The sequence below is a fragment of the Microcaecilia unicolor genome, chromosome 5 (genome assembly GCF_901765095.1).
Source record: "Microcaecilia unicolor chromosome 5, aMicUni1.1, whole genome shotgun sequence".
Lineage (NCBI taxonomy): Eukaryota > Metazoa > Chordata > Amphibia > Gymnophiona > Siphonopidae > Microcaecilia > Microcaecilia unicolor.
The window spans coordinates 85590097-85611115 of NC_044035.1; the positions used below are offsets into that span (position 1 = coordinate 85590097).

The following is a 21019-nucleotide window of genomic DNA, read 5'->3' on the forward strand; positions in this document are numbered from 1 at the left end:
ATTAGGCACAGATTGGGAGCATTCTATAATAATGCACATAGATTTTAGAAATGCCCATGTCCCACCCCCCTGGTCACACCCCCTTTTCCACTATGCGACTTACCACATTATAAAATACACTTAGTGAGTTGTGCACGTAAATCTCAATACCAATTAGTGCTAGTTAACCAATTAAGTAATGAGTATTGTTATAGAATACTTTTTGGTTTCCGTAGGCGCCATATATAGAATCTGGGGCATAACACCATCTTATATTCTTTACACTGGCTTCCAATTCAATGATAAGCCAAACTGAAAATTTGGACTTTCAGCCATAAAGCTTTATATAAAATAAACCACTAATGTGCTAATCAACCCCTATATACAACACTTTACATTCTTCAGAGCAATAATTGTGTTTTGCTGAGGCCTGTGCATGAGTCTTTTCAGTAGTGGGGCCTGCCCTTTGGAATTCCCTCCTGGATGACCCAAGAGCTATGATTTGCCCTATCACCTTCAGGAAGAACCTTAAGATGCTGCTTTTTAGACTGATTTTTGGCACACGATCATGCTCTTCAGACTTGGCCCTATTGATTTTCCAGATTCACACAGTAGATGGCACTTGATTTTCTCCTGGAAGAACGACACAACGTGTATGACTAGTTGGATATATTTCTATTATCATGCAAGTATACAGCAACCTGCCCAGATATGTAGATAACAACATTTTGAAATAGGCCAATAAAACAATAATCTGACATGATCACTCCTTCCTATGACAGAAATTTTCTCCCTCATTCTATAACTTGGTGCCTATATTTATCTGTATTTAACCAACAAAGGAGAATGACTAGATATAAACCTACTCACAATACAACAATGATTTTAGTCCCAAAGTTTTTGTAATGACTGCATATCATTTTTATTTTTTTCTACTTTTTTCTTTTTTTATTATTATTATTAATAATAATAATAATAATCGGGAAGGAAAAAGCCTCAGAAACTCAGGTGGCACCAAGCTCAACATGATGCCCCTGTCTCTCAATCATTGGCAAAAAAAAACCCCCTTCTCCTCATTTCTCTTCTTTAACTTAATTTCAAATGGACAAAATTTAAAAGACTTATCTGTTCAGCTTATCTGTTCGGCAAAACTAATCCCCGCTGCATGCAGTTCTCTCTCATTAATATTAATTGTGGATATCCTGTAAACCTGACTGACTGGGGAGCCCCCAGGACAGGTTTGGGAACCATTGCCCTAAGAAAAGGAAGATTACAAGTCCCTACATGCAATGGGGTAAACCCAGAACTGGATCAACCCTGTCAGACAAATCTGGATCTGGTTGACAACCTTAAAAACATACCCAAATAAAAGTAAACATGTATTTTTCAGTTTAAATGCAAAAATGTGCCGTTCTTCATATCAACTGGAAGTTGTGAAGTGGTTGCTGATATAACTCTAACAGATGTGAGAATTAGATACAGAGATTTCATTACTTGCATTTGGTCTTCACCTGAATAGGATTACCAGTGTTAGAATGGTGCCACATGATATAAATTAAGACTAAGAGGTCTATGTACTAAACTGTGTTAAAACTGTCCATTAACATGGACAGTTGCTGCAGTTTGTAATTTCGCACCAGTAAGGCAACAAGACACTGTGCTCCTTCCTGCCCCCATCTTTCAGTTGAGAAGAGTTAGGAAGAGGGAAAGGGGAAGCCAGAGAAGAGATTTGGGATACCAAAGTGCCTTGATATTTCAGTCAGCAGGAGGGAGAGAGAGATTGGGACATCAAGGCAGTGGCGTTCCTAGGGGGGGCTGACACCCGGGGCGGATCGCCGATGCGCCCCGCACCCCGATGCAGCATGGACCCCCCCCCCCCGGCGAAAGGACACCCCCCATGAAGGAACCCCCCCTCCTGGGTGCATGCCGCCGCTGGGGGGGGGGGGGGGTGCCACGCGCGCCTGTCCCCCGTTGTTCCATGCTTCTTCTCTGCCCCGGAACAGGAAGTAACCTGTTCCGGGGCAGAGAAGAAGCATGGAACAACGGAGGACAGGCGCGCACGGCACCCCCCCCCCCCCGAGCGGCGTGCACCCGGGGCGGACCGCCCCCCCCCCCCTAGGAATGCCACTGCATCAAGGCCCTTTCGTCCTTTTGTTCATCAGATAGGTGGTGAGGGGTCAAGGCATCAAAGCCCTTGACACTTCTCTCATGTGGGGTTGGGATTGGGAGTAATGGTAAATCTTAACTATATCCTCCTGAGGTGTAATAAGGTTTTAGTATAACCAGAAAACAGAAATCGCAGTGCTTCAGGCAATTTGCACAAACCTGCTCAGCAGCTCATTTACATGTTTCCCTATTAGTCTAATACAGAGTAACATGGACTAACATAGCTCAGTACATAGATCCCTTTTGCCGCAGCTTGGTAAAAGGGGCCCTCAGTCACATATAGCCATTGCCGTGCTTGCAGACAGAATAGGACATGGGAAGGGCATTATAATATAGGCTGCTACACTTGAAGATGCTCTGGTGACAGCCAAATGGAAACAACTAAGTAGGGCAATTCTGCAAAACGAACCAAAAGAAAAATCTATTGTGTTTCAAAGTGGAAACTCACCTTTTTAATAGCTGATATTTATAGTTCATTGTTAATATTTTATTGTGCATTCCTATGTTGCGTGTTTAATGGATTTTCTTTAATCAAAGTGAAAGTAAACAACAAATCCCTTGTGACTGACTCAGGGGTTCTCAATCCAGTCCTTGGGACACACTCAACCAGCCAAGTTTTCAAAATTCTCATGCATTTCATTGTGGGTAAGATCTGCATACAATGGAGGCAGTGCACACAAATTTATCTCATGCATATTCATTGTGGATAATCTGAAAACCTGACTGGCTAGGTGTATCCTGAGGACTGGGTTGAGAATTTCTGGACTAACCCCACATATTGAAGATAAAATCTGCTGATTAGATTCAAGACAGGTCAACGATCATATATAGCCCATCCTTTGAGCTGGGTGTTTCATGTGAATCCTCGTAGTAGCTGTGGCGAGATTCAGATAAAAGTCATATAATATCAAGGACTGCCCTCTTTCCAAATTTAGGAGCAGTCTAACTCTGGGTTCAGAATGTGAAGAAACTGTTGCTTGACTTTAAGGTCTTGAATTTGCTAAATAAATTTAATAAAAGGAAAGTTTGTACCAAGCTTCTCATATCTAAAAATGGCTACTTAGGAGATGCATGCAAAAGAGAATATGAGAGATCAAGTCAGTTAGCGTTGAAAATACATCTATATGAAACCATGCTAATTAATTATTGGGTTTCTCTCAATTAAAATCTACAGAAAGAATTGCTACGTGATTTAATTAGATACAAAGAAGAGCAAAATTAATGTTCGAATCATTCGATCTATTTCGTTATTGGTTTGGAATGGTAAGGTGCACTCACCCAAGGTTGTTTGGAGTGGTGTAGCTGAGTTACCCAGCCCATCTGAGAAACACATAAATTGAGCAACTTGTAAAGATTTTGAAAATATGACTATAAGACACGAACGAATTCATCTAGCAAGGAAAAGTCTCTCTCTTCGGAATTATTCCCAGTGAACCATTTTTGAGGGTTAACTGTATTACACCTAGCAGGAAGCCTCACTACACAGAAGTGGGCTGCCAACGTCCTGCAGTCTCCTCTATTCTAGGAATGTATTTCTGACTGTACATTCCTATTATTACTGCTTTGGGATATACCATTTTCTAAATTTCATCAGTACCCACTGTGTCTTAATGAGGAGAGAATTATTTGACTTCTTATAAATTTAGGGGTCCTTTTACAAAGGCGTGCAGAAAAATGGCTTGCGGTAGTGTAGGCATGGGTTTTGGGCGTGCGCCAATCCATTTTTCAGTGCACCTGTAAAAAAAGGCCTCCTTTTTTTGCCGAAAATGGACGTACGGCAAAATCAAAATTGCCACGCATCCATTTTGGGTCTGAGACCTTACCGCCGGCCATAAACCTAACGGTAAAGAATATGGGCAGTAATGACCTACTGTGTCAAATGCCACTTGGCGCACGTCCATTATGCGCGTCTGAAAATAAAAAATATTTTTCAGATGCGTGTATCAGACGCACGCCAAAAATGAAATTACCGCAAGAGCCACGTGGTAGTCGGGCGGTAACTGCATTTTGGTGTGCGTTGGGTGTGCGTAGACGCTTACGCAGCTTAGTAAAAGGGGCCCTTACTGCCTTCAGTACTGAAATGATTGTTTCTAGGCTTAAACAATAGAAAGACTGAAGGCTGATTAGAATTTACAAGCATCTGGATGCCTGACACATCGAGGACCACAAATAAGTACAGAAATGACCATGTATGGTGAATATCATATGCTGTGAAGTCTTCCTATATGGGAAATATGAAGACATATTATATGAACACACACTACACTCCTGAAAACGCAAGATTCAAATCACTGAACAAGTGCATTCCTACATATTTGTTTGTTACATTTGTATCCCACATTTTCCCACCTATTTGTAGGCTCAATGTAGCTTACATAGTACTGGAGAGGTGATTGCAGACTCCGGTGTAAACAAATACAAAGTGATATTGTGGTAAGATAAAGTTCATGTGGCATAGCCACATTAGGGAATTGTACAACAGAAGAGTTGTGTTATGTCCATTACGTACTTTAGTTTTGTTGTGTTGCAGAGATCAGGCATTTATGTTGGATTGGTAGGGTATGCCTTTTTAAACAGGTTAGTTTTTAGTTTTTTCCAGAAGTTTAGGTGGTCGTATGTAGTTTTCAAGGCTTTTGGTAATGCGTTCCACAGTTGTGTGCTTATGTAGGAAAAACTAGATGCCTACTTAAAAATGCTCTAAAGGCTGCGACTTCAGGAAGATACTAATTTCTGCATTAAAATTCAGCTTTCCTGCTGAACACCTGATCTGACCAATCAGAGAATATCGCAGAGGAAAGGTCAAAGCAGAAATGAAAGATTTTAATTCAGCATTTCTCCACATTTCCTCTTTTAACCCTTAAAGAGCTAGGATGATATTATGAGAGATGCTACTGCCTGAATTATTATGAACAGTAATTGATAAGAAATCTATTTCATTCTTGCTATTCATGTTCAACTCTGTTAGACAATACATTTTCTTATGTCCAACAACAAAATAAGTCTTTTCGAAATTTTCTTAAGTGCTGTAGATATAGATATAAAAACATAATTTATTCTTTCTAGCATGGCTTCATTTATTATAATTCCCTGGGTTATGAGTGTTTTTGCCTCACAGACAGAATATTGGAAAAAGCCTTAGCAAATTGGGGCCATAATGACGTACTCCTGGGGAAAATTCCGTGTAACTGTGCAATGCAGAATTCTGTGGAATCACTGGTGTTGCAGAATTTCCTCATCTCCCTCCCCAAAAAAACTGTGACATCAACAGGAGAAGGTGAACGACTGCACATCAGGCCACATCCTCCTGCTCTGCCATCCTATACAGCCCCACAGGCCTGAAAGCTATGAAAGTTGGTCCTAGGGTTGCAGAGTAGGAGAAAGTGGCCTGAAGTGAAGCTGTTTGCCTCATCTTGCTGCTGCAATGGGGGTAGGAAGGAACAGTAGATTTAAATAGGGAGTTGTGGTGGGGGGTAGTGATGGAGAAGTTGGAGTAAGCAGTGGGTAGCTGTGCCACAGGTTAGAGTCACTGTAGTGAAGTAGGGAATGCAGGAAATTGGGGGAGGGGGCAGCTGGAGCAAGTAGGGGGTGATGTGCCATGGGGGTTGACGTCAGCTGGAGCAAAGCGTAGGGGCAACGGTGGGAGGAATGGTCACTGGAACAAGATGGGGATTGTTGGAGCAATATGGGGTGTGTGCCATGAGGGTAGAGGTTGTTGGAGCAAGCTGGGATGAGTATGCCATGGAGGTGAGGGTTGCTGGAGCAAGCTGGGCTGGGGGTCACTGGAGCAAGCAGGGGTTGTGTGTGCCATGAAGGTGGGGATCTCTGAAGCAGGCTAGATATATGGTAGGGAAACAATGAGGTGTGTGGGGGGGGGGAGCAGAGGTTGGGGTAAGTATATGAGAGGGAGTATGGCTGGGATGGGGAAAGGGAGTAAGATGGAGAGGTAGGCTATATACCTGGGGGATGAGGAGAAGGAAAGGTGAGAGTATGAGCATCGGGGGAACCTTGGGATACATAGGATTGGGGGTCGTACTTGAAGTTAGAAGTTAGCGGGAGAGTGAACTGAGAGGAGGCATGGAAGGCTAAGTGGTAGGGAGAGAGAACTATAGCTGGAGCAAGATGGAGTTGAGGGGGGATGTCAGACCTTATGATGGGGGAATTCTGTACAAAGTGCAGATTTTCTGTAGAATTTTAAAATACACAGAGTTTTCAAAATGCACAGAATTTTGAATTTTGTTTTGTACAGAATCTCCTCAGAAGTAATGATGTAAGGCACACCATGGATTCAGCTATTTATGGCTGTACTTCACTCACAAATTTCCAAGGAAGCTATGGGCTTGAAATGCTATTAAGATGTTAAATTATATTGTTCTGGCTACATACTAGTAACATATCCATGTTTTATGAGCATTCTATCATGTTGCTTATTATGGTGTATCATTTATATTCTGCAGACATTTCTCATGTTTCTGCTTCATGAATATTCTACTGTGCAATTTTTTTCTGACACCTGATCATGTTATTGTTATTATCAGGATTTAATTTGTCTATCTCTGGATTTGCCTCATTATTTGTATTTTATGCTATTTGGTTATTTTACTATTGTTATGCTGTTAACACAAAGGAAGTGGTTTATATCAAGCTATACCTGTTGTACACCGCCTTGGGCGAGTCTCTTCACAAAGGTGGTTAATAAATCCTAATAAAAATAAATACTCTGTGCCTTTTATGTGGAAAAAAATCTGGAAGTTTTCCAAGGTACTGACATTTTCCAAGTTCTCTTCCCTATTTCTTTAACATGGAGGGTCAGTCCAATAGCTGCAAAATACCTTTCCAGGGCAATCTATGACTCACTCTAAATGATCTTCCCTAGACTTTTAACACTGCACGTTTGAGCTCATTTTTTTCCTGCAGTGTTTCTATTTGGAAAACTTTAAGGAAATTGCAAGAAACGAGCAAATCATACCATCTAGAAGTGTGTTGAAATGAATAACTTGCAGGTATTCTCTCTCACGCATAAAGCCCTTGAGTGGCGTGGCCCAGCCTTCACTCAAAATCTGAACCCACTGCAGATCAACCTGAAAGAAGGAATTACACAGTAGGCACAGTGCAGAAGTGCTATTCCACCCACTTTCATATATCCACATCTATACTAGCCCTAAACAAAAAGGGTCATGTTAAACTGAGAAGACACATCTAATTACACAGCATTGTGCAGGCGAGTCTATAAGTTCATGCCTCCATTTAGGTGCCCAAATAATTAGGGCAGTAAGCGGCCTATTCTATAAGGATACTTATGCACATAATTGTCCTTATAGAATACTAGCCTGAGTTGGCATGCCTAAATGTATGTGTGCACATTTACACCAGGTCTATGGGTGGTGTAACTGGGTGTGCCTAAATGTGACATTTACATGCTCAAATTACACCAGTGTGTAAGTTCCATGTGGAAGTGTTGACCCTGTCTATGCCCCACCCATGCCCTTCCCCTCTGAACATCCTCTGACAATTACATACTAACGGCCAGGGGTGGACCGAGAGTACTCTGGGCCCTCCCACCGCTGCTGCCCCTGCCCCCCCCCCCCACATGCTACTACCGCCCACCCCCACACGCTACCACCACCCCCACACATGCTACCACCACCCCAAACATGCTACCGCTGCCCCTGCAGCCCTTACCTTCCTCCATGTCCAGTATGTCCTCCGACCTCCCCTTCTACCCTCCTCATGCCCTGTGTGTCCCTCCAACTCCCCTTTCCCACCTTCTTCCATGCTGTTGCTGAGCATGCCGCTGCTGCTGCTGTCCGTGGCGGCTCCACAGTTTAAAATGGTGTCTACGACCTCTCATGTTAGTCTCGCGAGAGTTTGCCGCCACCATTTTTAACTGCAGAGCCAGCACAGGACACAGGCAGGGCAGGGAGAATCGTCACTTCACCAGGGCAGCTGTAGTGTGCAGCGGTGGCCACTAGACCACCAGGGCAGCTGTAGTGTGCAGTGGTAGTAGCAGTAGTGGGCAAGGGCAACCGGGCATAGCCTTTGGGCCCCCTGGAGCCTCTGGGCCCTCAGGCACTGCCCGGTTGCCTGAATGGTCAGTCTACCCCTGCTAAGGGCCAGATTCTATATAAGGCACTTTAAAAAATCTGCACAGAAAACATTTCTGCCTAAGCATATTCTATAAGTGGCACCTAGATTTAGGAGCAGTAAATAGAATACGCTTAGTTGATATCCCAGTGCCTAAATTACATGCCTCCATTTACACCAACGAAAATGTGGCATAAATCCCTGCGCTTAGATTTTATGCGCACTGGGACATATTATATAACTATGCATGTAAATTTTGCAATGACCATTATATCGCCCATAGTCACACCCCTTTTGAACTGCACGCATTAGAATTTAGGCCTTAAGCAAGTTCTGCATGTAAATTCTAATTATTGCCAATTAGTGCTCATTATTGCCTGTTATGTGGTGTTATCAACACTGATTAGCTTGTTAAGCCAATTAAGTTATGAGCGCTGTTATAGAATATACCTGGATTTTGGTGCAGATCTCTAGTTGCGCTATATAGAATCTGGGGGGGGGGGGGGTAAGCCACTTTAGCGCAAAATTACAGAATAGCACTAAGGTGCACTGCTGCCACTTACTCACATACAGTAGATGGCAGTATTCTATCAAGCCAACATTCAGCGCTATTTAACCGGCCAGGAATGGCTCCTGGCCAGCTAAATAGTGCTAAGTACTAATATTCATCATGAGATAGCCAGTTATCTCCACTGAATATTAGCACTTACCCTGGAAACTATATAGTGCCCCTAGCAGGGGCATAGCCAGACCTCGGCGCTAGGGGTGGCCAGAGCCCGAGGTGGGGGCACTGTTTAGCCACTTTGGACCCCCCGCCGCCGCCGCAACCGCACCCCCCGCCACCGCAACCCCCCCGCCCCGCCGCCACATCAGTTACCTTGTTTGCTGGCGGGGGTCCCCAATCCCCGCCAGCCGAAGAGTTTTCTTCAGCGCCGGTCAACTCCGGCGCCTTCGTTGTGTGATCATCTGTTTCTGACGCCTTACGTCCTGCACGGGGCTACATGCATGGTGCAGGACGTAAGGCGTCAGAAACAGATGATCACACAACGAAGGCGCCGGAGTCGACCGGCGTTGAAGAAGACTCTTCGGCTGACGGGGTTTGGGGACCCCCGCCAGCAAACAAGGTACCTGATGCGGCAGCGGCGGGGTGGGGGGGTGGCGGGGGGGTTCAAATGTAGAGGGGGCCAGGGCATAATCTGTGGGAGCCCATGCCCCCGTGGCTCCACGTAGCTACGCCTCTGGCCCCTAGAGATCCGTGCTGAAATCCAGGCAAATTCTATAACAGCATGTATATAACTTAATTGGCTTTACAAGCTAATCAGTGTTGACAATATTGCTTAACAAGCAATAATGAGCACTAATTGGCAATAATTAGAATTTAGGCGAGCAGCTCGCTAAGCGTATTCTGTAGAGAGGAAATTTTGTGTCCACCCATTCTGCTGCTGTTGCCAAGCTTGGTGGAAGGGAGTTCTGGCCATAAGAAAAGATCTGCAGCTGGCTGGACTTCAGGATCCCTGCCCAAGGTTTTGCCACTTCTGGGTGGGCTTAGTGAGAAGCTGGCTACAATAAATTTATTTTACTCTCTTGCTTTTCTGGACTAGACTATAACCTCTGTGGAGCAGGGACTGGCTCTTATACAGTGCTGCACACTTCTAGTAGCAATATAGAAATCATTGGTTGTAGTAACAAGCTCCAAACTACCTTGCTAATAGCAATCATAAACTAAGTGAGGAATGAAAGAGCACATGCAGTCCCTTATAATCTTACACAGAAATGTTAATTTATCATCGTTCATACAACAGATGGAAAAATCAATAATTCTTAGTGGCTTACTGCTGAACACTAATACCCTTTTTCTGCTTGCTTGCTTGCTTCCTATCTTACCTTGGTGATCTGTAGAGTGGGCAATGTCTCAGCTTCTGCTCGTACCAAGTCCAGCTTGTTTTCTGGAACAAAGAGCTCCTCAATGTCCTTTATAGCAGCAGGGGGTACTATGGCCTGGTGAAAGCATAGACAGCTGGTCAATCTACGACTGCAAGCAAACATCTATTAACAAAGCAGATGATCAAAAGCCCCGCACTGTTCCAAACAGTGCTCTAAAACAGCGCTGGAACAGCACGGGGCTTTATAGCACCGATGATCAGAGATAATTGCATGCAAATTTAAGCACGCAATTATATCTGATCATGGGGTAGAAGTGCGGGAGAATTGTGCCTGAGCATGCGCTCAGCACAATCCTCCCGCACTTGTTTGACAGGTCTGGGCTGTCAAAAGCCCAAACCTGTCAAACACAGGGGCTGGAGGTCCATGGGACCACTAGGCCCCACCTACCCCTGCCCCGAGCAATGGGGGCTGGAGGTCCGGCGGACCTCCGGTCCCTCCCCCTAGGTTCAGGGAGGGCTGGAGATTCGGTGGGTCTCCAGCACCCCTAACTCCCCTCAATATTTCCCAAACAGTCCCTGGTGGCCCAGTGGGCGACCAACCTCCCCCCCCCCCGAGCGACAGGGGGACAGGAGGTCCGTTGGACCTCCGGTTCCCCCAACGATCCCACCCCCCAGGTTCAGGGGAGAAACTCCCTTATATGGTGTGAAGCCCAGCCCAGCGAATCCCAGGATACACTGGGCAGGGCTGGACGCCGCAATTTTGCCACAAGGTAGGGGGGTAGGGGGGCGGACTGATCACTGAACCACCAGGGACCCTTTGCTGGGGGGTTTGGGGGGGGCTGGAGACCCACTGTATCTCCAGCCTTCCCTGAACCTGGGGGGATTGTCGGGGGGACCAGAGGGACTGCTTGGGAAATGTTGAGGGGAGTTAGGGGGGGCTGGAGACCCACCGGATCTCCAGCCCTCCATGAACCTGGGAGGGGATCGTCGGTGAGACCGGAGGTCCAGCGGACCTCCAGCCCCCCTGTCGCTCGGTGGGGGGGGGGGGGGGGGGGGGGTTGGTCGCCCACTGGGCCACCAGGGACTGTTTTGAAAATGTTGAGGGGAGTTAGGGGGGGCTGGAGACCCACCATATCTCCAGCCCTCCCTGAACCTGGGGGGGGGATTGTCGGAGGGACAGGAGGTCCACCAGTCCTCCAGCCCCCTGTCGCTGGGGTCCAGGTTTGCTTTGTTGGGGGGAATGGGGGCCTGCTAGCATGCAAATGCATGCTGGACAGGGCTCACCATTCTTCCCCAATGATCTGCAAACCCTAACGCCAGCTCGGAGCTGGCGTAGGGTTTGCTGCGGCCAACGACCCAATCTTTGACGCGCTGGTCGCTGATCATTGGGGATGAATATGTTTAGCCCTGTTTTGCATGCATTTGCATGCTAGTTGCATTCAGAGCCCTCGAGCACGTTGTTTCACACGCTCGGGGACTCTGATCATGTGGCGGTAGCAAACGTCAGCGCTAGTACGGCACTAACAGCCTCTAGCGCCGGCGTTTGTTTCTGATCACCCCCCTAAGGTATTACTAACAACCCTACCTCTTGCTGTAGTAGCTCCACCACTTGCTGGATGCATTCATTTACACTGTAAACATCCGTTTTCAATACTAGTTTTGGGAATTCGGGTTTCTCATACTCTGCGTCAATTCCAGTGAACCCTGTATATAAGAAAAGTCAAATTAGGGGCTGTGTACAAATCGATAACAGAGAATGAATGGAAGACAGTAGAAGAACATGATGGGTTTATCTTTTCTTCTGATGAGATTCAGTCAAATGGGTGGCTCACATGAGTACTACTTACTCAGCTGCCATTTACCATATGCAGATGAATGGATATTGACCATTTTCTATACCAACAAGCAGAATGGATGCAGTCACATAGGTGGTGATGCTATGCAGACGATGCCAAGACAAATAACTCTCCAGAGCCCAGAAAAGCTTAGAAGGATTCTTGAGCATGCATGGCTGTTCCTGCTTATCCTGCAGGTCGCGTATGATCCAGTTTCATTCATCCACTCAAGTTGAATGGATGTGCAACAATGCTCTCCACACCTGGCATCCTTCTTCAACTACTACCCAGTGGGTTACTCCGGAAGTTGACTGCTTTACTACTCAGCTCAACTTCAGATGCTAAAAGTTCTGCTCCAGGAAGCCAGCAGTAAACCATATTGTAAAGGATGCCTTTGCAATTTCCTGGGTCAGACACTGATGTACACCCTTATCCCAATCCCACTCATCTCCAAAACCATTCATAAAATGATACAGGATTCTGCTCACCTCATTCTAGTTTCCCCATATTGGCCTCACCGAGTGTGGTTCCCATTTCTATCCACCCTGGTCGTAGCTCCTCTGTGACTCCATCCATCTTGTCTAATGCAGCAGGGGGGCACTTTTCGTCACCTGTAACTGCAGTCACTGGCATTGACAGCTTGAATATTGAAAGGAGGCTGATATAATCCACCCTGCTTGAGCCTCAGGAGATCAGAGACTTCAACATTGCCTCTAGGCACCCTTCCATTAGGAGATCGTACTGGTTCAAATGGACTTGTTTTACAGAATGGTGCAGAACCAATCATCAGGATCCTTTCAAGTGCCAGATTCCCACTTTCCCATCTTTTCCCACCCCATGGTTAGCAGGTTCATGAAGAACATGCTGCTCAGTTCCTTATATGGAAAACACTATTCCTCGTTGTGATCACCTCAACATACAGAATAAGTGAACTGCAAGCTTTGGTGCATTAACACCTCTATAGCCAGTTTTGCCATAATTGGGTAGTACATCATTCCTACCCCCAAATTCTCCTGAAGGTAGTCTTCTCTTTCCATCTCTGCTAATCAAGTTTCAAGTTTATTTTAGTCTTTCTATCCCACCCTATTGGGGTACCTTCAGGGCGGCTTACAATCTAAAAAATAGTGGAAATAAGCAACATGGTCAAAAAACACAGACATGACTATTAGGGAAGGGGGAGAACTACAATAATTGAAAGGACGGGGGGGGGGGGGGGGGGGGGAGGTAAAAACAAAAAGGAAATGCTTCAAGTATCTTCCAAGGCACCTCTCGAACGCTTGATAGGGATAATGGAAACTCATTTATATGCATCCTTAAAAAGGTATGTTTTAAGGTCAGTTTTAAATTGATCAAGTGATGTCTGGAGACAAAGGGATACAGGAAATGAATTCCACAGATAAAGCCCCTGTACTGTAAAAATAACATGACTGGTGTGTTCACGGATTAATTCGTGATGACTTGGTATGACTAATTGGTTTTGCTGTGCAGACCTAAGTGCTCGTGCGGGACTATAAGGAATAAGATAATGAAAAAGATAGAGGGGTTGTTTAGCATTCAAGATTGTAAAAATAAGCAAGATGAGTTTATAAGTAATATGGTGAGTGCTAGGGAGCCAGTGAGCTTCTTTAAGATAAGAGGTAACATGGTCATATTTATGTGCATTATTACAGATAAGATGGATAGCAGTATTTTGAATAATTTGTAAGTGACAAAGATCTTTGACTCAAAGGCCCTTATATAAAGCATTACAATAGTCCAATTGAGAAATAACTAATAAGTGAACTAATATATTTAGCACCGGTGGATGGAGTTGAGAGCGAATAGAATGAATGAGACGCAATTTGTAAAAAGAGTGGGGAATTTATGGGAGAAATTAAAGGTTTGAATCTATGAGTATTCCAAGGATATGGACAGTCTCCAATTGAGGTACAGGAATGTTAGCAAGACAGATGGGGGTTGACAAGGGAGGGCTCATTTTATGCTGAAAGAATATAGTTTTTGATTTGGCAGGATTCAGAACCAATTTATGTTCTGTAAGCCAGTCTGAAAGCTGGGAGAGCTTTTGGTTGATGACAGAGATCTCAAGGGAAGTATACAGTAGTACCTCGGTTTTCGTTGGTTTCGGATTTCGTTGATTTTTTCGACGAGAAATTTGTCTCGGTTTTCGTTGGTTGCCTCGGATTTTGTCGAAAAAGAAGGACATCCATCTCCCAATTTGTATCGGAAGATGGACGTCCTGCTCCCGATTTTGGGCATCCTCATTAATTGCCTCGGTTTTCATCGGTTTTGGATTTCGCTGATTGTTTTCGGATGGATTATCGACGAAAACCGAGGTTTCACTGTATGTATCTACAGGAATAAGCACTTGGATGTCGTCTGCATAGATGAAAGTAATGAAGCCTAGAGACTGTAATCAGTGGTGTTCATAGCCTGTTCGCCACCAGGGGCAGGTCACCGCTGCACCCCCACTCATGCATCATCCCCCCGAAGTGCATCACCTCCCCAAAGCTATCACACCCCCCGAAACACATTACCAGACCTTTCCTACCAGCAAGGGGGTGTGCGGAGCAGGAGTGTGGCTATCAGCTCTGCCAGTCCCCTACCCCAGAACAGGAAGTAATGTTAGAGGGGTCAAGGGACTGGCAGAGCTGACAGCCACACACCTGCTCCGGGCACCCACTTGCTGCCTGCACCCAGGGCGGACCGCCCCCAATGCCCCATCCTTGGTATGCTATTGATTGTACTAAGAGTAACAAAGGTGCCAGGAATATGTCAAATAATATTGGTGACAGTATTGATCCTTGCAGAATGCCAGGCTCTAGACTGAAAGGTGTATAAAGAGAGTCATTAAAATGTACCTAAATACCTGGCGTGTATCTAAATATGAATAAAACCAGTACAAGACAATTCTTGAGACGCCGATGGAGTACAGACAGTCCAAAACAATACGATGATTAACTAAATCAAATGCAGCTGATAAGTCTAGGGATAGTAAAAGAACAGATTTTGCCTATTCAAGAAAGTGATAAATAAGAGATGTAAGTCCTACTAATGTAGTCTCAGTGCTATGGTGTTGGCGAAAAGCAATTTGATTAGGATGTAAAACCTGTGTTTTAGTGATGAAACCAACCAATTGTGTGTGTACTGTGGATTTCCAGAATTTTTGCAGTGAAAGAGAGATTAGCAACAGAGCGGTAGTTATTCAAATCCAATGTTGAGGCTGTTGGATCCTTTATTCTAGACTGTAAAGTAGCAGTTTTCCAATAATCTGGTACTATGCCTAGTGAAGGACTAAGGGAAATCATTGAATGGATAAAGGGAAGTAAAGAGTCCAGAAAGCGTTTAAGTATTCCTGATGGAATGGGATCCTCTAGTGAAGTTCTGGTATTAAGTTACCTGATAGTCCTACCAAACTCTGCAAGAGATGGCTGTGCAAACCGATTCATAGTGCTGCACAAAATAGATGAAACAGAGAAAAACAACAAATAAGAAGTTTGCAAGGATTTAAGATAAGTTACGTTGATTTTTTCCTTATTTTTTGAGCACATTGAATTTGAGCACTCGTGTATGTTTGCAATAGCACTTACATTTCACATTTAAGAGATAGCCCTATGAAGAGGTGCTATGCCACTGGGCAAAAAGACTAATGATATTGCCTTAAATAGTGGTGTCTTCTGAGGGTTCTCTTTAGTAGTAAAGAAAAAAAGAACAGAAAAAAAGAAAAAGTGAAATAGAACATTAAGAAATAACATCCTTATGCAGTGTATATAGTGCTATTAGCGCGCACTATTGTTTATTGTCTTTGGTTTTGTAGTTTCACATTGATTTTCTACCAAAGATTTTTTTGGGGGGAGATTTTTTTGTATTGCACAAAACAGATGAACATGGTGAACTGAAGGAAGGTAAGCCTAATAAAGTTGAAGGGTGCAGAGGTGTGGCTGTATTTGGAAGACTACCTCGTAGAGTAACTATTTTCTTCTCCAAGTACGTTGATAATAACTGAGCAGACGGCATTTGCACAGGGGCTGTACAGGTGAGTCAAACATTGTGAGAGATTTTAAAGTTTAATAAAGAATGGATGTATTAGGTGATTTTACACTTTTCGAAGTAAAGTATTGCCTTTTAGCGGAAAATAATGCTGACTTATATGAATGGGCCGTACTCTTAGAAAGACGGATACCAGATGGTTTTCAATGCCATCTCCTTTCTGCTTGACAAAGTTATCTTTTAACCAAAAGTAACTTTTTTTCTGAACCATGGGTTGTGGCTCTGCATTAAAGGTTTTAGAGTGTGTGGAGGGGTAATAATAACAGGAAGAGTCAGAGTGGTAAAGGAGATAAGTTCAAGATTAGAGTGAGTGAGGAGTGAGACTCGGGTGATCGCAGAAAGATCCCTATGGGATCTTGGATGTGATGCACATAAGGAGAGTGAAAAACAGACAAGCAAGTGGTATGACCATGGCACTGGAAGTACAGAATTTGTACACAGTGAGTAAGCGTGATTGGGAATAGATAAGATTAAATCCAATGTGTGCCCTCCATTGACATGATTGATATGGTCTAACACAAAAGTAATGAAGTCCTTTGCAAGAGATGAGAAGGAATCCTCAAGGTGAAAACTGAAATTGCCTAAAATAACTGGGCAAGGGGAACTTAGACAAAAGTCTGCCAGCAGTGATTGAAGGAGCTCACAAAACAAAGCTGAAAGGGGAGGAGGGTGATAAAGTAGGAGAAAATCTATAGGAGTGGCGCCACAAAGACGAAATTTAAGGGACTCTAGAGTAGAATGTGAAAGTGTAGAGAAATTACATATGGTTATTCTGGAGGAGTAAATAATTGCAACTCCACCTCCGCAGCGACCAGTACGATTGCAAACCAAATAGTGATAGCCAGGAAGAACAGCCTGGTTGAGATATGCTGCATCAGTGTCTGTAAGCCATGTTTTAGTAAGAAAAAGAAAATCAAAGGAGTGAGAGAGAACGAGATCATGTATTAGGGCATGCTTATTTTGGACTGACTGGCAATTCAGTAAAACAGCTGAAAAACTGTAAGAGACAGAGATAGAACATTGAGCAGTAGGGGAGGAGGGAACAATAGTAGTAAAACATCTTACCTGCCCTGGGAGGGAGGGAGGAGGGGAGGTGTCATGGTTGAGGCCTATGGCACCAAATAACTGGGATCAGCCAGGGCCGCCAAGGGGGGGGGGGGCAAAATTCCCCAGGCCCGGAACGGTGCCAGCAAGCTTCTTCCTGCCTGCCCGCTTCCGGGTCTGTTCTCTCACTTGCTGATCTTACTGGAGGTTTTTGCCATGAATGAAAGCTGAGTTGGTGTCACACATGGCTAAAGGGGACAGTCCTTGAGACAGCCTGTGGAGGAGAAACATGCGTGTCTGACGCTACGTCCCCCGTCTGACAACTATTTAAGATGAGTACCAAAATGGTTTAATCAAGTTAAAATTATATATAAATCATATTTAAGCTTGCTTAATCGGGTGTCCTGATGAGGAGGTGGGTGCTCATTATCTTGCAAAAGTGTGAAGACACAGGCAAGTGGCACCGCTGAGGTCACCAAGAATTTTGAAAACATCATTTGAAAATACACTGTTGGAAGATTAGCCGGCACATCACTGTCAGGGTGATTATAAGTTTATCATCATTATTGTGTGTGTGTGTGTGGGGGGGGGGGGGGGGGGGCGAAGAGATCATCCTAACACATTAGCAGCCATTAGATCATTTAAATTTTGTTTTAATTCCATCCTCTGTCTATTAGGGATCCTCTGTGTTTTATGAATTTCATCACTCTTTTTGTTCCCACCACCTCCAATGGGAATGCATTCCAGGCATCCACCACCCTCTCCATGAAAAAGTATACTAATGTTACTCTTAAGTCCACCCCTCTGCAACCTCAATTCATGTCCTCTAGTTCTACGGTTTCCCTACCCCTTGAAAGATTTGTTTGCAGGACCGGTGTCAGGCAGACTTCTACAGTCTGTGCCCCAAAATTGGAAGGGAGAGATAGAGATTAAATATACCAGTGTTAAATCACGAAGACGTGGAATTTGTGCAACATGCCAGATTCAACTCTGGCCACCTTGTTAGGCAGACTGGATAGCACATGCAGGTCCTTATATGCAGAGATTTATTATGTTACTGTGTTATTAATCTTTTCAAATATTTTTTTTTTGCTGGTTGCAGTGCTGTAGTCAGGATTGTTTTTTTTTTTTTTTTTTTTTGGGGGGGGGGGGGGTTGTGGGGCCTGAGGTTCACATGGATATTGAGACTGCCTCCGGCATTCTTTTCACTGGCCCATGCCACTGTTATTGATTGGGTGGTACGGACTCCAAAATGGTGGCACTGCAGTCCTCCAGTCCCACCCGTGTCTAGGTCCCTGAATGCCTCAGCCTGGCTTAGACATTTTTATTTTCTTATATACTGTCTACAAGCTATCAAAGTGGTGTACATTCAGGTACAGTAGGCATTTTTCTGTGCCTGGAAGGTTCACAATCTGAGTTTGTACCCGACGCAGTAGAGGATTAAATTACTTGCCCAAGAGCACAAGAAGCTGCAGTGGGATTTGAACTGGGCTTCCCTGGTTCTCAGCCCACTTCTTTAATCATTAGACTACTCCTCCACTCTGCTCCATTTTGCTTTCTGGATAATGCAGCATGCCTATGAAGGTGAGAAGACATGTAAGGTATTGACTACTGTACCTTTGATTTCTCCAGCTCTGGCTTTTTTATACAGTCCTTTCACGTCTCTCTTTTCACAAATGTCCAGGGGCGCATTCACAAATATTTCATAGAATGGGAGTCCAGCGTTATCATGAATTTTATGTGCTTTAATACGATCCTGTATAGAGAAAGAGCAGCGCATGTAGTGTCAAAATATGATGCTAATTTTAATTATGGAGGAGTAAACTGCTTCAATCAGCCCAGAGAACCTATGCGTCCATCTCATTATTATATTTTTACTATTTCCATAATGTTTAGGACCCTTCTATTGACACTGCTAGATAACCTATTTTATCGTGCTTTGATACACATGGAGAAGAGCAATATATTGAATAATAAACCGAAATCCCTGAGTCTTGGTATTTCCATAACATGTGTTTATGTACATACACTCTGCAATGGAAGAGCAGCAATGAATAAAACAGCTCTATTTTCTCCCCACATTTCCACCCTACACTGATCTTCCTTGTCCAAAAACATTCTGCAGTCTGTTTCTGTTTTCCTCCTGCTTTTAGCTGCTGTGGGCTACTGCAGCTAAACGCAGTGGGCTACACTTCTTATAAAAATTAGATGCACTGCTTCACTGTGTCCTCCATGCCTTGGGTTGTGCATTTCACATACTGCTCAGGGGTTTCTCTTCCATTCCTCAAATACAAACCAGAATCTGATCATTTTATTAATTTGCAAAAGGAGCTATGGGCTAGAACAGTTCAACAACCAACTAAAAAAAATAAATAAATAAAAAACAACCAGTACATTCACCAAACAGGATGTAAATCTCCAAAATTCTGGAGCCTGTGCAACAGGCCTGGCCCAAAGCTCACACTGTTTTCAAGCATATCTTGAAGTCAAGTTTGGCAGCTTGTGTGTTTTGTAGGATATCTAGGCACAAAAAATCCTGGCTACGATTTGCTGGCGTTCACATCTTTTCTCTTTGGCCCACATTTTTAGTAGATTGTTACGTCTCAGGGGAATCCAGTGTATTTCCTTAAAATCCTTAACAGATGTTCTCTATTAGTTTTCACTTAATTCTGGGCAGTTCTTCAAGCTGTACTTGTTTCACATCACGTGTACTTAGCTGACATGAACATTGGGTTTGCTGAAATACTCCATGCCAATGTACAACAATGAAATGTACCACGACACAACTACTCCAAGAGAAAAGGACTATTTAACACAAGTTGGTTTCTACATAGTTTGTAAGTCAGCAAATCCTTGTCTCCCCCTTTGCCCATGGCTGCTCTATATTTCCTCCCTCCTACCTGAGATACTTTCTACAGCATGGGAGAAGAAGGAAGCTAAGTGAGCAGCACCCAGAGTTAGTTCCAAACACTATAGGGATGTTTTACAAAGCTGCAGTAGCGTTTTCAGCTTGTGGTAACGCTGAGATGCCCATTATATTCCTATGGGCGTCTCAGCGTTTACCGCCAGCTGATTTTTACCGTGAGCTAAAAACGCTAGCACAGCTTTGTAAAAACCTCCTATGTGAACTTTTCACTGTAAAAGAATCTACCACTAATCATCACTAGAGAAGCATGTAAAACACCACAACCATAATTTCTGCAATATTACCGCTTTCAACAATCATAGGGACATACTTAAATTACAGAGAAATAAATATAAATAATTACTTCATAACATATACCTTTGCATTAAAGTAATATAAATAAAGTAAACCACAAATTAGTATCAATTAAATTAAAGCAGTCTTGTTTGCTTTTAAGGGAGAATGGGAATTAGGATTTAGTTCATAGCTTTTCATTCAGGTACAAACATAGAAATGATAAGTAGTAGTAGTAATTTTCCTGAGGCAATAGGTATTTCCTGGCCCTGAAAGGCTTATACTCCATCTTTGACCGTGGGGCAATGAAGGGTTAAGCGACTTGCCCAAGCATGGGCAGATGGTGAAATTTGAACCTGCCCTCTCTGACTCTCAGCTCACAGCTTTAACCATTAGGCTACTCTTCCACTTTCCCTTAGAACAACTACTTTGTTGCTGGCAGTGGATTTATGAATAAGCGAAAAGGCATGACAAGCCCAAGAGGAAATGGATGATGAAAAGAGAGAGAGAGAGAGAGAGAGAGAGAGAGAGCACCACTGACTGCTACTTACCAGCAATCCCATTGTCTGAACCTATCCCCTCAGCCCTAAAGATTGTCTGGTCATGTAGTTAAAAGGGTCCTAGGTATTGTATTTTTTTGTCTATTAGATTGTAAGCTCTTTGAGCAGGGACTGTCTTTCTTCTATGTTTGTGCAGCGCTGCGTATGCCTTGTAGCGCTATAGAAATGCTAAATAGTAGTAGTAGTAGTTTGGGTATTTTAGGCTTATGCTCCCACACTCTGCAG

The 21019-nt window shown here is 43.9% G+C and overlaps 1 protein-coding gene across 2 annotated transcripts in view; it reads right to left on the reverse strand.

Annotated features, from left to right (window-relative positions):
• PAPSS2 (3'-phosphoadenosine 5'-phosphosulfate synthase 2) overlaps positions 1–21019 on the reverse strand; it is a 112500-nt gene that overhangs the window by 26838 nt on the left and 64643 nt on the right. Inside the window, exons 4-8 of one of the 2 annotated variants that reach the window (XM_030203079.1) lie at positions 18653–18791; positions 11695–11813; positions 10111–10224; positions 7112–7223; positions 3424–3465 (exon numbers count right to left, since the gene is read on the reverse strand). In XM_030203079.1, the coding sequence (XP_030058939.1) occupies positions 3424–3465; positions 7112–7223; positions 10111–10224; positions 11695–11813; positions 18653–18791 (526 nt within the window). The remainder of the gene's footprint in view (positions 1–3423; positions 3466–7111; positions 7224–10110; positions 10225–11694; positions 11814–18652; positions 18792–21019) is intronic. The other variant, XM_030203080.1, reaches the window with a different exon arrangement.